This window comes from Prunus avium, chromosome 4 (genome assembly GCF_965620075.1).
Source record: "Prunus avium chromosome 4, drPruAviu1.hap1.1, whole genome shotgun sequence".
NCBI classification, from domain to species: Eukaryota; Viridiplantae; Streptophyta; class Magnoliopsida; order Rosales; family Rosaceae; genus Prunus; species Prunus avium.
Genome location: NC_142287.1, coordinates 22745280 through 22764055, shown reverse-complemented (window position 1 = coordinate 22764055; position 18776 = coordinate 22745280). Strand labels below are relative to the sequence as shown.

Genomic DNA, 18776 nt, shown 5'->3' with positions numbered 1-18776 from the left:
AAAGCTAATTTGTGCGAATCGTGGCTTCATAAGAAATGCTTAACCGCAAATCTAGGAAGCAGCCGGGCAACAAAGAATTAAAAATGGTGAACCATTGTTTGGGTTTGCAATAAAATAATGGAAAGCAAGAGAAAACTAAAAGCAATAATTAAAGAGTACAGGAGAAATCCTAAACTTCCCATCAGATGTAGCAGCTGTAACTTTCGCTTAGATGTGAACAATATCTTAAGAGGGTTTGATTGGCTACAGACTTTTAATAAGTCAAACAAGTGTTTGCTACGAACAAAATGCATATAACTAAAAGGCACCAATTATTGAAGGCCACAAGCCTTTATCTTAATATTGTTAGAAAATTCGGGATAAGTCCAATTCTGATGACCTTTTTCTGAAGCTACTTATTTTTTAATCACCACAATTCCAAACGCTAGTCTTTTGAGTTTTGTGCATTTTTTTATTTTTTGATGTTTACTTCTTAATTTTTTAATTTTTTTTAAGGGCTAACATCATTTTACCCCAAGAAGATTTGGAGTCATTCTTTAAAATCGATCATGGAGCTTCAATTTTGTCAATTTATGCTCAAACGTTTTAAAATTCAACCAATTTACATGTTCCGTCAGTTTGACCGTTTGGTCTTCTGTTAAATGATGACGTGACAAAAGCACGATCCACTTTCTAGCTTAGATGTAATTAAATATTAAGAAATAATATTTGACAAATATTAAAATTAAAATAGAAACTTCTCTCTCTCTCTCTCTCTCTCTCTCTCTCTCTCTCTCTCTCTCATCTTATCTTCGTATCAACGCTCACTCCATTTCAAGAATGACCCCCAAATTTTCAAAGGGTAAAATGGTGTTAGCCCTTTTTAATTATTCTGTGATTTCAATTTTACCCTAACAACATAAATAAGAAGAAAAAAAATGATAATTACGTGGTATGGATGGACACTATAATGAGGATATTTTATGCTTTTAATATAGGGTCATAAATAGGGTAAAAAACTGGGTTCTATGACAATAATTACTTTAATAAACTATATATGCAGTGCATAATTGTATTCACATTAGCTCGACCTTAGAGATAAATGAAACAAATGTTGTACATTTTTCCAGCAAGTTCAAATCCAATCCAATGCAATGCTCCAAGTAAAATTACCAGACGTATATGTATTTTCTGATGTGTGATCCATGATCCCAACACTTATTTGCATCCAAAGGGAGGTATGAGACCCAATCCTTACCTACAACACCTTACCTATACCACAGGTATAGGACCCCACCATTACCTACACTATAGCATAGGTATTTTTATTTCTATGTTGACCCAAAAATTACCTACAATACAGTTGAAAACCTACAGTATAAGTATACACCTCACAACCTATAACATAGGTGCTGTAATTGACGACACAAGGTGAGAATACTCTAAATTTCTAGAGTCGACATAAATTGAAACCCAAAAACTTATGCATTAAAGAAGCATGAATCAACATAAATTGGTATGATTTTAGGAGAAAACGTGATTTAGGGATATGTTTGATATATGTGCCTTTTCTATTCAATGGCACATGTAAGAGCATCTATAATTATGCTCCTTTTTTAGTTAAAATTTAGTGAGAAGTCCTAATATTTTTCCCAATATGTCATACTTGTGGACTGTAATCAACAATAGACAATTGATGTCTTGAATCCATTATATCTTAATAAAATTGGACCTATATCCAAGAAGTCCTAATATTTTTTTCAATTTGTCATACTTGCCTCGATTGGTTTACTTATATTGGTTTTTATTATTCATAAGGTGTTTTATTTTATAGAGCATCCCAACAAAAACATATTCGTTTTTATTATCCAATAATTATTATTAGTTCCTGCACACAGAATAATAAAAAAATCATTAATTTATCATTTTTTTAATAGGTGTTCACCTGATATTTTCATCCAAAAAGTCCGGGGTGATCTTAAATATGGAGCACCGTACAAACTTTTTATTTGTCAAGCACAAACACAGAACCACCTAAATAATTAAGAAGTGGAAGAAGATGTTAAATTTCCTGAATGAAACTTTCTCAAGCTTGTTGCAACCTTTTTCCTTCAAGTATTTAGCACTTCTTGCAATTTTCCTCATCCTTATATGCAAATGGTTCTCCACTTCCGCAAACGCATCACCACCTTCTCCACCAAAGCTCCCTATCATTGGAAACCTTCACCAACTAGGCCAGCACCTTCAGCGCTCTCTTCAAACCCTAGCTCAACGCCACGGGCCGCTCATGCTCCTCCATTTCGGAAGTGTGCCGGTCCTTGTGGTCTCCTCAGATGAGACTGCCCGAGAGATCATGAAAACCCATGACATCACATTCGCCAACAGACCCAAGAACACCTTCTTCAAGAAGTTTTGCTACAACTTCAAAGACGTGGCCTCGGCTCCTTATGGTGAGTATTGGAGGCAGATGAAAAGTATATGCGTCTTAAATCTCCTTAGCAACACAAGGGTTCGTTCTTTTCGTGCCGTAAGAGAAGAGGAAGCTAAATCCATGATCGACAATATTACTAAGCATTGCTCCTCATCCCCCTCCTCAGTATCATCAGCGTTTAATTTAAGTGAAATGCTCGAGACGCTTACGAATGATGTTATCTGTAGAGTGGCTCTTGGGAGGAAGTACAGCGATGGCGGGGAACGTGGGAGGACATTTAAGAATCTTGCCGGGGAGCTGATGTTGGTGATGTCGCATATCCATATTGGAGACTATATCCCATGGCTTGCCTGGATCACCCGTCTCAATGGTTTGGACGCCAAGTTTGACGATCTGGCTAAACGGTTCGATGAGTTTTTAGAAATAGTTGTTCAAGAGCATATGGATGAATTTCATGGTCTTTCCAAGAATGAGGACCAAAAGGATCTTGTGGACGTTCTGCTTTGCCTTCAGGCTGATTCTCCTATTGACAGAGTTAGCATCAAGGCTATCATCTTGGTAATTAACTCTCTCTCTCTCTCTCTCTCTCTCTCTCTCTCTCTCTCTCTCTCTCTCTGTGTTACATGCATAGTGGTGTTGGATTGTCTTATCTTTTTCACCATAGTAATGCTAGAATTACTCAGTTTGTTCAAAGAATGATGTTGCATTATGCTTGTTATGTGATCATATCTAAAGAAATAAATAAGTTTAACCAAAATTGAACCATATCTGAAATTTTTTATTGTCAAACTTGTGCTAGCCAGCCAAGAAACACAAAGAAAAAGATGAGTTGTTTGACAAGAGGCTAGTAATATTAAAAAGAAAATATTTTGTAAAAAACTAATATAAGTCAAACATTTTGGACTAACTTGGTATTTTTTAGGCGTACCGAAAATCTCAATTTGCCCCTATAGTTTCAACTGAGTCAATGTGCCCCTTGTGCTTTCATTTCGTGTCCGACGTTCCCTCATTCTATCAATTTCTTTGGTAACACCGTTAACTTGTTGACGTGACATGGGTATTTTAGTAATTTTAGCTATTTAAAAATTCAACTTATATTAGATTGTGGTGTTCTAATATTTCTTTGAAGAGCAGACATGGGCTTAGCCAATTTCGCTAGAGCGGATGTGCTCCCACTCTGCACCCAAGTTCGAATCCCCCTCCCCATAATTTAGAGTAGAACATCGCTTGTATAAAAATAAAAATAAATTCTTTGAAGCATGAGTATTTTCAGGGTTTTTGAATGTTTCACTTTTAAAGCCTTCTACCTTTATATATATATATATATATATATATATATATATATATATATATATATATATATATATAACACGTGGGTTATTCCTAACCCCAATTCTTTGGGTTTTATATACAATTTTCCATTAATTTTTAATTGATTTTGTCCGTTAAAATTCTTGTAGGATATTTTTGTCGGTGGCACTGATACCTCATTTACACTCCTAGAGTGGACAATGTCCGAGCTTTTAAGGCATCCAAGAGTCATGGAAAAATTGCAGAATGAGGTGAGGGGGATAGTAGGCAAGAAAACAGACATAATTAGAGAGGATGATTTGGTTGGAATGCACTACATGAAGGCTGTGATCAAGGAGACTCTTCGCCTACATCCTTCAGTTCCATTGCTATTGCCCAGGCTATCGACCCAAGATGCACAAATAAATGGCTACAACATTAAAGCCAACACACAAGTTATAGTGAATGCATGGCAAATTGGAAGAGATCCCAAGTCATACAACAAGCCAGAGGAGTTCGAGCCAGAAAGGTTCTTGGACAGTGCCATAGATTATAAAGGCAATTACTTCCACTACATTCCATTTGGGGCTGGGAGAAGAGGTTGCCCAGGAATTCAGTTTACCATGGCTGTCCAAGAGATTGCATTGGCAAATTTAGTGCACAAGTTCAACTGGGCGCTGCCCGATGGCACAAGAGGGGAGGACTTAGACATGATTGAATCTACTGGAGCAAGCGTTCGCAGAGTATATCCTCTTAAAGTTGTTGCTATTCCATATTTGGGCTAATATAGTGTTTGGTGTATCCAAATTAGATCAAGTTTATTCACAACAAATAAGAAATTATCATATCTTACGCTATTATTTGGTAATCAAAATATGAAATAATGGTATTGATATAAATATGTATTGATCTATATATATAAAGCAAAAGGCAGAGAATGGTGAAACATTCAAAATACCAGAAAATGCCATTGGTTAATTCAAACATTAAGAATTGAAATTATTAAGTAAATGAGGATAATATGATAAATTCACATTTTTTCATATTAAAAAAATTAAAATTAAAAACAAAATCAGATAATAGGTCCTACTTTTATAGAACACAACTACCCATGTTTATCTTTTCTTAATTCTAAAAATAAAATAAAAAAGAAAAAAGAAAACCAATTCGCACATGCACCAAGGGGCTAGTGTATATCTATGTATCTATTAAGAAAAGTGTGGAATTGCTTGTGGGCTCACTGACGAGAAATTATAGAGTGAGACGGTATCACCACGTCAGCTGGTGATACTCCCACTCAAAATCTAACACGTATCAATTTTAAAAGAAAATTAAAAAACAATTACACATGGACTTTGTCTTCCAAGTTTACCCTTCAACATTAATTAGACCTAACCCCTCTCCCACTGTCCTCCCTGTGCTTCGCTTCTCCCGCCACCAAGCTGTCTTCTCTTTTCCCTCGCCACCCACCCCAACCTTTCTCTCCCTTCTCATCCAACATCCCCAACCCCTCTTTCCCTCCCTCTCATTCTCGATAAAAAAGTTAAAGGCATTAAGAAAAAGCCAAAAATCTTGAATATATATAAGTGCAAATCAGAAATCTTCAAAAGAATCTCCTATGATGATAAGTTGAGAACCCACTATTGAAAGAAAGGTAATGATGGATGTTATGGGCAACCAAGTAAATTAGTTATTTTTTCATCTTTCTGTTAATTTTATCAACCACTTTTTAGGTGGTGTTGTTTGATGTTGTTATTCATGGAGGGGGACTGCAGCTAAGGGGCGGCAGTGCGTGGTAGGCAGATTGCCAATGGGATCTGGGTGGGACACTGCTACAATCTTGTTTTCTTTTTCATGTTTCTCAAAAAAAAAAAAAAAAAAAATTTAGGGTAAAGTTGGAAGACAAAGTACAACTATGAAAAAAATAAAAATATTTTTTTAAAATTGACATGTGTTAGATTTTAAGTGGGAGTATCATCCGCTGACGTGGTGATATCGTATCACTCTATAATTTCTCCTTACTGACAATCCAGTAGTTGAAAGGTCCATTGTTTGGTTTCCCGGGAAAGGATTTTCTAATAAACTCTCACTTTGTCTTTTATTTATTTATTTAAAAGATATAATTAAAAAGGGACGCGAAAAACGCATAATTTATGACCTGATTTGTGTCATATGTTAATGCATATATGCATCCAAGGTATTAAAAAAAGAGTGCTGCTATTTCCACCCCTCAATCCTATTTTCCCACCCACCTTATCTTTCCACCCACCGTGTAAATTTGAAAAAACATAATCCTATTTTTACACCCACCATTATTCCTAAAATACCATTTAATTATTAATTCAAGCAAATTCTCCTTACTTTCATTCAAAGCATGCTTCAAACCTTCAACCCCTATCAATCAAAACGTGTGGGATCCTTTGTAAAGTATTATTAAAAATTAAAAAATAAAGAAAATCGCTCTCAATGTTCATCGTCTCTCCACCGAATGAAAACAATAACGGAGAGAAATGCTAAAATTAGAAAGAAGATGAAGAGCAAACTGAGCAAATGGAACAGAAAGCCTGTGCCCTTGGGTTCAGAAACTGAGGAGAAATCTGATGGAATTGGATTGGACCCAGTTGAAAATTTTGAAGCTTTATTGCAATTTTGATTTGGGTTTGGTCGGGATGAGGGAGAGAGGGAGGGGTTGGGATTTGACAAGGATGAAGGAGAATAGGTGTTTTTTTATAATCTAAAGTCCTTAAAAGTCATTTTACAAATGGATAAATTTGTTTTTAAATTTTGAAAATAAGGTGGGTGAGGAAATAGGACCGGTGGGTGGAAATAGCAGCACTCTAAAAAAATAATAATAATAAAATAGTCGTACCTACCACGCATGCTACAAATAAAACAACACTCCTTAAAATAATTAGAATAGCTTATGTTTTCCTTATTTTCGGCCTATCTGTACTTTTTTTAATACATTATTTATTTCTGTATTTGGTCATCATATAGCACGCTAACCCATTATTATGGATCCAAATATTTTTTTATGTGGAATATATTTTTAAGAGTCACATTCAGGATGATCCTTTGTTTCATTTTCTATGTTGCAAACTGCGAACACCATTAAAAAAAGATGTGAACTCATTAGCAGGGATCACAAGGTTGGATACCGTTTGTCGTCTTCAATTATTGCCAATCAAATTTTAGATGCCACTATATATAAACCAAACTGGTTTCTCTCATACAGTATGTAGCCAAACACAACTTGTAGATAGGTCCGTAACCAGTTCAATAGTTGTCATACAATGGAATGGAACGGTATTAAATGTTATTGAAATGCAATTTTTGGAGAATTGACTTGAGATAGTGCCACAATAGTATTCCTAGTACAGGTAAGTTTTTCCCAAACCTATCATGTATTGCAATATCTGAAAGTTAAAGGTTTGGCTATGTATTTATAGGCTAGGCATTTTAAGTTGGGTCACCCATGACCCACATCCAACTTAAAATGATCCATGTGAGTCACCAAATGGGTCAAACCCATTAGCTAGACGTTTTTGCCTTCTTATTGGGCCTTTGTGGTTATGTAGTCACCTACAACTTATGCTACAAGCCAATGGGCCTTGAACCTAAAATCCAATTTTAGGCCCAATAAAATTCCCGAATCTTGATTAATTAATTAATCTTTATTAACTAATTAATCCTTGCTCATCATCTTCAAATTATTTTTCCATTTCTCACCTTTATGGGTGTGCGATCCATTAGGTTCTAATCGGCGAGGCAGTGGTCAATTCATACTCTTCCTTAATCGATTGTGAATTAAAACTCCTTTTTAATTCTCCCTATTGTGAGGACCAAGTTATGGCATGTCCTCAGGGCTTCCACAAACTGTGAGTGACGTCTAGCAACAAGTCACAGTTACCCAAGCCAATGTAGAATAAGGTGGAGAACCTGTTCAGTTGGAAGTACAATGTAATACGATCCTTCTCAAACTCAATGCTCTTGGTCACATAATTAGGGCATGAAAAACATGTCAAGCCCTTAATGTGAACTCAAAGCTTATATGATTCATACAAGTACGATTGGAATCTCTATTCTCAATCATACCTAGTGCTTCGGCTGAAGACTCCTAAATCATATCGTCACAGCATTCTCCCTCTTTACTGAGGGTAGAGGTCCCTTGTTGTACACTCACATGCCTCCATGAATTAATCAGGAACCCTAACCATACCGTAGAGTCATGCTCTCCAAGGAACTCAACTATTTTGTGGTGCCTCAGGTCGAGCACTAATTTACATTATTGCAACTATGAAGATCTTGTTTGATATGTAAGTAAAACTTCCATATAAGATCTATCGATTGATCGCATTCAGTGAACACCCATACGCTTATCTTAGTGTCTCTACACAAATGACTTGAGACATCACCCTCTCAATTAAGCAAATACAATGTATACAGGTCTTTGCAGATCGTCAATGCCCAATTGAATGATCATATGACTAGGAACTCTTTAGAGAGTGAGTTATAGGGAAATGTCTTACAGACCTAACTTCTTTAGATCGCTTTCTGCATCTCATAGCCTATGGACTTGTCATTTATGTATATAACTATTAATGAGACTATTACATAAATCGATATAATTGCCTTATGATTTACCGTAAAAGGTAATGAAATATCCTTAAAATTACATTACATATTTTGACTTTGGGGCATACTGAATTACTAGAATTGACTCCTGTAATAACCAACTTTAACAACTATTATCGATAGCAAAATGACTATATTCATGCACGTGTCTTGCACAAAAAATGACACTTCATTTATATCTACATTACTTTGTTTTCTTTTGTCTTCGGTAGAATATAGCAGAATTATAAACAGAGTAATGTAGTTTCTGCAATGAATTTTGATGGCAAACCCATATAGAAAAATTAGTTGACGTAATTGTATTGTAGTTTTCTGTTTTCGATAGTGATTATTATTATTATTTTTTTTTTTTCTGTTAGTATTGTAGTTATTCATCGTTTAGATTGTAGATTGATAATTGTGTTTGAGGTGGTTCCGGTGGTGTCTTTGTGTTGCTAGAATTCTAATTGTATCGTAGTTTCTTCTTTTGATTGGGAGTTTTTATTTTATTTTTAAATATGACATGATTATGAAATCTCTCCAAGTTTTCTTTATGCTAGCCATGCTCATTATGGCTTTAGCCATTACCATCTCTGTCAACATGCCGGTTCCTTGCCTCTCAGTCATCTCCGGGTCGGGTTGGTGGTGGATGCGACCAAAACCCTCTTGCTTGTAGAGAAACTGAAGGCAGCGCAGGGCCAGATTGCTGCAACAAAAAATGTGTGGATATGAGGACAGACATATCCAACTGTGCTTCTTGTGGGAAGAGATGCAGTAGCTCAGAGATATGCTGCAACGCTCATTGTGTGAATCCAATGCCTCACAATCAAAACTCCGGCAAGTGCTCCAACCACTGCAAGGAAGGCACTGCTTGTGACAATGGAATGTGCGCGACTATGCATAGACGTGTTTCCTTTCTTTGTTTTATTCAGAACATCAATTGCAAACTAATCTATATGCCACATAAAATCTAAAGCACTAAATGGGCTGACAAACAAAGGGTCAATACAATACAAATACTGTAGTCTTATTCTGAGTAACGCCCATGACTACAAATGACCCAAAACAAACCAAATTACTATTTTTAAACACCAAAAAGCAAAGACAGGACTTGTGGAGACCTTATTCTTTATAGCAAAGACAAGAAGACCAAATTTGATTTTAGGCCTATATGGGCACAGGGTTGATAAACAGAGACACCAGAAGATCCTTAAGTACAACTCCAGCTTGAGTAAAGCCATCTTCATGCTTGTACATAAGTTCATTGGTACGTGCAAAATTCAGAATTCTCAATCGTAGTGGCATAGGGATGGTGGTGAGGTTGATCCACTCTTCATTTATGTCCTTCCATGCCTTATTTACTTGTTTTCCGAGTTCGATTATCGTTTCTTCTTCGGTGGCACCATACTCTTCCATGTAGCATTCCACAGCTGAGGCAATATGTCCTCTCTTTTGCTCAAACTACGTAAATATAGACATGAATTTTAAGGTTAAAAGGGGGTATGGGGAAATAAATAAACACGAAAAGGTTGCATTTATATTAATATGTACCTTATGGGACTTCATGTCATCCATGAGTCTGCCAAGTATTGATAAAGAGTTCACAATCTTAGGGTCACTGAGAACCCAATCCAAGGACTCTTTTGTGACAATATCTCCCATTCCAATGAAGGACGTCGTTGACAGCATCATGTAGGATGTACCAAGTGCTACTGCCATATATTCATTCATTGTTGGTGTGTATTTCTGGTGGAGCCATTTGGCTTCATCAGAGTAACCTCTAACTTGACATTTCATCTGTGAAATCAAGATGAAGGCTGAAGTTTTGCAGTGCATAGAAGACGTAGGGGTTGAAGTCTGATTGTACGTTGCGTAGAAGATGAAGCGGCGTGCAAACGTGTATTCTAATTTAATATATTTTAATGATTTTAATTAAAGGAAAAAAAAAAGCTAAAAGAGAGTTAACAGAGTTAAACTCCTGTTAAGTTATGTGCCACATGTCGCAAAACTAAGGGGGAAACAGGGGGCACAGGGGATTTGGTAACAGGAAAATTGGACTGAAGCCCGACCCAAAGAAATATAAGATATCAACTATTATTTGTACATATATTAACTTGGAAATTAACTAGAATACTAATTTATGGTCTTGCAACTCTGTAATCTAAAACATATTAATGAGGCTTACTGCTTCTCTCGCATAGTGGATGCGATATAAATTTCCCTCTTTCCAAGCTTTTCTTCGATTTCAGTGTATACATCCAACATTGCTCCATAACAGACTTTCATATACTCTGGCAGTTGGTCCATAGCTGAAATGTCCCACCTGATGATTAAAATAAGTTAATAATAAGATATAGACTAGTGATGATTTAATTAGTATTTAAAACAGGATAATTGACTACTGGATATAATTTTCATGCCTTCTTCTTTCTCTTGAACTCTTAATTTTTTTTACTGAATATTTAACTTTATGAAAGGAAAACATTAAAAAGTTTATGAATTTGATTTGTGTTTGTTATTACATGCTAATTGATGATGAATTTTAGTTATTAAAAAAATAGTTTAATGACATTAAGTTATGGCAATTGTTTTTTAGGATTTTCATATTAGATTATGTGAGGGCTCTAGTTTAAGTTTTGCACAGGGCCCTCAAAATCTCAAGACCGGCCCCAGATATAGTGATGACTTAATCAGTATTTAGAGAAGAATAAATGACTAATCTAAACAACTTATAAATTAATTGGGTTTCGATTTCAATAAACCTTTCAACAGCTTCAGTAAAGAGCTCTAACTCCTCTTGTGTGCCGTACACATCATAAATGTCATCAATAGCGGCTGTCACAGCAAAAACTTTGCTTAATGATGTCCTAGCAAAGCAATATTGGGGCTCAAAGTAGGTTCCCAGAGCCCAAAAGTAGCACTCAACTACTCTGTCTCTTGCAAAAGGAAGCTTGTTTGCAAAGTCCAAATCCTTCCACCGCCTGAATTTATCATTTAATTACATAATAATAACTTAATTAGTATATCGATGAACACTAATATATTCATATATTCAGTATATATATATATATATATATATATATATATATATATATTAATTAACCTTGAAATTTCACTTAGTTCTTTCTGATGGACTTGCTGCACTAGGTTGAAATCCAACTTTGCCAAAGTTAGGAGAGTTTCATTTGCTGGATGAGGTTCCTCCTCAAAGATAGCCAAGTAATGTTGAGAGTGTTTGTCCCACATTGAAATGTTAAGGGACCTAGCCTGGGTTTATAAGGAGTTGGGCTACTCCCCCCATGGCCAATTGGTTTTGGGGTGGAACCTCAACTTCCTTCAAGTAACGCCTAGCTTCTAGCCTTTGGCAGCCCTTCCAGAATGGTTGATACAAGGCATGGGTTACTTGTTTTGCAAGCAAGGGGCTTAAACGGTGCGCTTCCACTGACTCAAGATGAGTTGTGGTGAAGGTGAGCGCCTCATCCAGTAAATCCTCTCCATGCATCCTAAGATGTGTGGCTTCGTACAAGCTCAGCAGTCCTACTACATCATCCACAAGTGTTTCCTTAAATTTCCCGTCCTCATCCTTCAACTTGTTGAACATGTCTGCTAGCTCCACCAAAATGTGTACATGATTAGAAGAAGAAAATTAATTAATCTAGAATTATAAAACGAAACATATGAGAGAGAGAGAGAGAGAGAGGACTAACCGCATGAAACCTTGTAACCTTGCTGTCTAAGCAACCGGAAACGGAGAGCAGTTGTGAAAAGGTCAAAATCATTTTCTTCATCGCCGCCGTAAGAGTTCTTGTGAATTTGCTGCAAAACTTCCTCAACCTCATTTTCGAAATGGCAGGAGACACCAAACCACTGAATCTCATCAATTAACTCCAATTTTTTTGATGGATTTTTAAGCATTGGAGCCATTATCATCCCCTTCACTTTTTCCTTCAGTTCTTGGACATCTTGCTCTGCTTTGATGTCTGTTTCCTACACGAACAAATTGAAAAGGGTATTAAGAAAAGTATGACCTCGGTGCATGGAAGTTAGAACTTTTAATCAAAATTAACTTATAATAATAACATATTCAAAATATACGACGCAGCTATAGCACATGATGAGTATTATTAGCCCATAAATAATTGTTAGGATTAATTAATTTCCTACCACAGAAGCATATGACAGAAAATAATCGCCCCATGTGCTAGGAGAGAAATTAGCTGAACGTCGCTTAACATTATCAGGAGTCGCATTTGGGCTTTGAGCTTGGGATGCAGCTAAAACTTGAGCAGACATTTTATTCCTAAGTGTGAGGAAATGATCAATGTGCTCTTAATTGAATGTATCAAAGGGCTCCTATGAGTTGAAGAGGTGTTGTATTGTGCTATTTATAGTGAAACATCTATTAGTGGGCTGCTATTAGCAGAGTCGGTCCGAGGTTTTCTAAGGCCCTGGGCAAATTTCGAAAGTGTGCCCCTTTAGACAAATTAAACATTAAAATTACAATTTTTATTAAATTAAACACTGCTTAGATGCATTTGGTAAATTTTCAAGTGAAGCATTGGTCTTTTTAACAAAATATTTATTCAAAGATCCTCTTACACTTGGAAAAATGTCTTCTTCCGTTTCTTTTTTGTCTTTTGAGATTTCCATAAAGTTGTTTATTTGGAAGCATTTTTTAAATAAATAAAAATCTTGAAAGAAATGCACTGGTCTGGTCTTATGGAGGATTGTTTTCCAACTCTGTGTTGAAGAAGAAGAGAATCACAAAAAATAAAAATAAAAATTTGCTTGCATTTGAGAGTCTTCTTGTGTTGTGTTTGAGAGCCTTTTTGCTTTTTGATTTTTTTTATTAAAAAAAAAAGGCATATTGGTTTATCTTTGTTTAATTTCCTTGGTTTTTCTTTTGTTATATTATATAATACTAGCCCCTTGCCACACCCCAATTGGTTTTCTTTTTTTAGTTTTTAGAATTAAGAAAATAAAAAATGGGTAGTTATTTTCCACAAAAGTAGGATCTATTATCTGATTTTGTTTTTAATTTTAATTTTTTTAATTGTGAATTTACCATATTATCCTCATTTAATTAAGAATTTCAATTCTTAATATTTAAATTAATCAAGGGCATTTTCTGGTATTTTGAATGTTTCATCATTCTCTGCCTTTTGCTTTATGTATATAGATATAATATATATTTGACTTTGTTTTCCAAGGAAGTTTCCTTGAGAGTATCAAAAAGTGATTTGTGCTGAGATGCCACCATATCAGGGCTCCTTCTAGTTTTGAAGATTTGGTTCCTTTTATTTATTTATTTATTTTTTCTCCTTTATTTTATTTTTAAAATTAAGAATATATAATATGGATAGTTATGTTCCATAAAAGTAGGACTTATTATCTGATTTTGTTTTTAATTTTAATTTTCTTTAATATGAAAAAAAAATGTGAATTTACCATATTATCCTCATTTAATTAATAATTTCAATTCTTAATGTTTGCATTAATCAATGACATTTTTGAGTATTTTGAATGTTTCACCATTCTCTAAGGCAGCGATGATTTTAGCATACCGCATCCATCATGCTTAAAAAAAACCCTATGTCTGGCTCTAATGAGATGTCTCGATTAATTATAAGACAGTGTAGAAGACCAGTTCACTTGGGCGCAGGCGTAATAAAATATTGTTGTTCAGGTAGATTTTTATCCAATATTTTAATATAATTTAATAAAATATATTCTTGTTTTTTTCGCTTTCGTATACGTGCAGCCGCCATGCAAATAGCCTTTCCAATGTTTTTTTTTTTCTTGGGAAGAAGAATATAATACTTGTTTGATGGTTGAATTAGCTAACCTGGGGAAGTGACACTCCTCAAAATAAGTTTACTAAATTAAATTATTATATAGTTTTGGCAAAAGGGAGCTGCATTTTTTGTCCTTTGACAGGACTAGGTTCCCGTAGAAATAAATTCATATTTATAATTTGCAAGACGTTCTATATCAAACACTAATTTTAATAAATTGATTATTGTGCAACCGTGTGCACCTGTCCACCTATAGACGTCCATTATGTGTAGATTATGTATGAGCCGGTAACATAACAATTTATTCATATCAATTTATTTTAACTATCTATTTAGCAACAGTATCATTTTCTTTTTATATGAGTACCATATTTGTACTGACAATTTAGATGAAAAAACGATTATCGATTTGACGGGATTTTTTTTTCTTTCCAAAATGGTTTGAGCAAGGATATGAAAATTATGATGATTTGGACTCTAGTAGGGTGGTTAGAGGATGTGTTTTTCTTAAAATGACATGAATGTGTTTTCATATGCCGCCATTGGTCCAAACGCAAAACACATTGAAGCCCAACCTGAGACTGCAAACAAAGATAGAAGACCCATTCAGAAAAAGACACTAAAGACACCCAAAATTAAAAAAACCTAGACCTGATTCCAGTAGAACCCAAACATTTCTGAGTTGAAAACTAAAATGTTACCATATGCCTATTTTAATGAAAAACAGTAAAATGCTGCAATACGATTCCTTTAAAATCTCATGTGTTTCTTTTTTGAAATCCAAACAAAAAGCTATAATGAATTTTGATTAAGAAGACATTGTAATTTATATGTCATACACGTTGTTTCAGTAACTAAATGCATGTTTCTTTGTTTTGTTTCAAAAGAAACTTGACGTGTATTTTGCTCATTCAATTTCGTGGATGCAGATCACTTATGCCCATAAGCAACAAGAAGTTGAAGAATGAGATTTTCAAATTGCATTTGAAATCTGCTTTGAAGATTAAATATCTGTATCTAGAATAGCCAATCATATTCTCATCTAGATCTAGGTCAGATTCTCAAATCTATTTCTTCAAATGGTTTCTTGAAGAAATCGATTTTTTCTTAGAATCTACAGTTGCATTCATCTGCTCTTCTGGAGCTGAGCTGCCAGTGCCACGGAGTGAAGAAGCTGATGGACAAGCTGCCACTGCCATGAAAAAGTAGCTTATGGTTCCTACTAAGCTTGGTGAAGTGTCGTTCCCACGAAGACTGTAATTTCATTTGAAGTACCAATTAGGATTAATTCAAAAAGTGTATTTGAAAAATTCATTAATGAGAGTGATTGATTTATTAAACTAATTTAAAACAAATATGAAAATTAGCAATTCAATTAACAGTGGAAAATCAAGTTGATGAGACACTAAAGCATCCGATTTCACCATAATCAATTACACTTAATTCTTATAGCCAATTAACCCTAATTACTACCCATGAGAACCTACAAGAAAACTTCATGAGTCATGTTAGTCCCTCTCCGGCACTCATTCAAGAAATGGTATTTGTTACGAGAAGAAAACACCAAACATCTCCTCTCGGTCTCTGCTTAGATCATCAAATCAATTAAATATTGGCCAGATATTCAAAGCATTAAGAACAGTAGCAAATACTCAACATGTAATAGTAATAAAAAAATTAATATAACTATAAAAATTAAATATTCATGGTTAGGCTACATCGTAGCCCTAGTAAGGAAAATTAGTTCATGACAAAAGAAAAGATAAATAAAAGAATTGTTGTCATAAAACCGATTTGGTAGATGGATTTTATCATTCTTCTCCAATTGGCTTTGTGCAAAAATTCATTCGAAAAGTCAATTTTCAGTCAAAACCCTTCCAAGAAAGCATAATAGCTGAAAATAAGGAAAGTAAGGTAATAATGCTATTTTTAATTAACTTTTCCTACAAAAACCAAATATAAGAGGTATAAAAATATAGGAAATAATGCACTTATTAGCTCTGCAAAAGAAGCTATATGTTAATTAATTAAAGAAACACACAGCTGATTAATTTACTTTAATTTTCACCATTTTAATTAATTTACATAATATTTATGTCCCACATATGCAGTGGAAAACTACTGCCAAAGCTTACTTTGATGAGGCCAAATGGTTCCACGAAGGATGCATATCCCGAGCATGGAGGAGTATATGCGTGTTGCTGCAGCCTTTGATTGGTTGCTCGATGACCCTAAAATTCTTTAGAGCTTCCAATTTCATTATTAGGCTCATGGATGACATTGTTTCGAGCAAGGTACAAAGAAACTACTAAATTAATTATTACACGATTCTCACTTTGATCTCTCAATATATATTCATTGTTGAATTTTATAGTTTTCGTACTCTTGAACAATTTACGTGTCGCTGTAGTTTTTGTTCAAAGTATGTTAGTTTTATTTGTAATGTAGTATTTAGGGGCAAAAAAATCTGCTCACACCAAAGTTAAACATTACAGATAAAACTTAATTGAGGGACTTTAACTATAATTTACTCTGAGATGAATCTTCCAATTATGGATGTGCTATTTTTGCAGTTTGAGAAAGAGAGAGGGCGTTGATGTCTTCAACCATGCCATTGATTGTTACATGAAGCAATATGGGGTGTCAGATGAGCAAGAGATAATTGATTTCTTCAACAATCAAATTGTGGATTCGTTGAACGAGGAGTTCCTTAGACCAACTTCTATGCTAATGCCTATCCTTGTACGTATTGTTAGTTTAATAGAAAATTTGGCATAAGTCCAATTATGAGGAGAGATATTGGGTGCAATCCACACAGAAGTTGTTGTTGATCCAAGTATTCTGACTTTTGCGCCACATAAGATTGCATGCCTTTTTTAATTTATTGATATTTACTTTTTTTAATTTTTAATTTTTTGTTCCAATTATGCACCTAAAACATAAATAAGGTAAATTATGAAGAGTGCTGCTATTTCCACCCACCTGTCCTATTTTCCCACCCACCTTATCTTCAAAATTTTAAAAACAAATTTATCCATTTGTAAAATTACTTCTAAGGACTTAGCTCTCTTCAAATTGACACCCTATCCTATACGTTTCAAAATACATTTCAAGAGAATACTAGAACGCTCTGATGTTATTGATTAACATGATTATATCAAGTCATGCGACATGCAGCTATAAAGTTGTCTAATTTTCATTCAGGTTAATGAATAGAGCAAAATGATTCCACAAGTGAAATAGATACCTAAATCAAACTAATATAAAAAGAAGACAATATTGCAAGCTATCCCATGATTATTCATCTTTTCTCATATTATGGCTATGCCCTCATCAATTCTTAATTTATTTCCAATTTATCTGTCTTGGCAGGTAATAATAATAATAATTATTATTAATTAAAGGGCATGTTAGGAATAATGGTGGGTGGAAAGATAAAATTGTGTTTTTTCAAATTTACATGGTGGGTGAGGAAATGGGACAAGAGGGTGGAAATAGAAGCACTCATTATGAATTTGTAAAACTGGTAAGTTATTGATTTGTAGGACATTAATTATCATATTTGATTTGAATTTAATTGCAAATCTATTTATTTGAATTTTGAAAATTTCCCAAGGTATACCGACATCAAAATTTGTAATAAGAGTTCATGAAAATTTCATACCTTAACAATAGGTAAGGTACCTATGCATACACCTCGTATGCAGGTAATTAAACCCATAAATTACCTATGGTCTAGGTAATTAAATCCATAAATTACCTATGGTCTAGGTAATTAAATCCATAAATTACCTAGAGTCTAGGTAGTTGTACCCTCTATCCTAGAGTCTAGGTAGTTGTACCCTCTATCCCAGGTAATTGAACTCATATAATATCTTGGTATGGATCTTTAAACTCAACTGAGATAAAAATCCATACAAAATTTCTTTGGAAAACAAAAAAAAAACTATTACATGGAAGGCAGGTACGTATGTATATACGTGGTTCACCCGAATGATGGGCTACGTCCACGGAGAAGGATATTCTCATTATGATAATATTTGTTTATATTTGTACAAGGGGGTTAGACCCAAAGATAAAAGGAAGAAGGCCCAAGGCCCAAGGGTCAAGACCTTTTTCTAACTGGAAAGTGGTCTTCTTTTATAAGTGAGGGGGAGTCAACACCTCTTGTAGTCTTCCAATGTGAGACTCCTTGCCTTGCTTAGATTTGTGACTTGTGGTAAGGCTTCTTTGGCTAAGGTGATGACCTCTCAAAGTATGGCACGTGGCTAATCTTGCCTAGCTAGTTGCTCGATTAATCATGATACCAACAGGTGCTATACTTGGTTTTTCCAAACATGTGTTTATGACAGACTGTCTTTTGCCCTATGTGGCGTTGGGTGAAGCTTCCCCTTTGGTCACACAAAAGAGAGAATGAGAAAAAAAAACAAAACAAAAAAAGAACAAAGCATCGGAGTCAAAGAGAGAGAGAAACTTGTTAGTTGAGGGAGGAGGAGGAATATTGTATGAGTTTGATGTTGCCGATGGATCCCTCTATATTGTTTGTAATCAATTTCTGAGTAGTTGTAGTGGCCGTTGTGGCTATTGTATTTGTATTTCTCTCGTGGTATAATTCATGAATCCAATCTCCCTACCTAGTGACGGAGGGAGCTAAGACCCAAGGTGGG

The 18776-nt window shown here is 34.8% G+C and overlaps 1 protein-coding gene and 1 pseudogene across 1 annotated transcript; one reads left to right on the top strand and one right to left on the bottom strand.

The window, feature by feature from the left end:
* The first annotated feature begins 1953 nt into the window (after positions 1 to 1953).
* LOC110747082 (cytochrome P450 736A117-like) lies at positions 1954 to 4560 on the top strand. The gene is made up of 2 exons (XM_088251818.1): positions 1954 to 2968; positions 3871 to 4560. Exons 1-2 carry the CDS (start codon positions 2039 to 2041, stop codon positions 4483 to 4485), a joined length of 1545 nt encoding a protein of 514 aa, XP_088107944.1. The 5' UTR covers positions 1954 to 2038; the 3' UTR covers positions 4486 to 4560.
* Positions 4561 to 9481: 4921 nt separating this feature from the next.
* On the bottom strand, positions 9482 to 12607 carry LOC110765202 ((-)-germacrene D synthase-like; annotated as a pseudogene).
* Positions 12608 to 18776: the final 6169 nt, after the last annotated feature.

What these genes read in the sequence shown, in the direction of transcription:
- LOC110747082 (XM_088251818.1), top strand. Translation starts at nt 2,039, where the DNA reads ATGTTAAATTTCCTGAATGAAACTTTCTCAAGCTTGTTGCAACCTTTT. An exon ending in GCATCAAGGCTATCATCTTG is followed by an intron (nt 2,969 to 3,870) that starts GTAATTAACTCT and finishes AAATTCTTGTAG; the next exon opens with GATATTTTTGTCGGTGGCAC.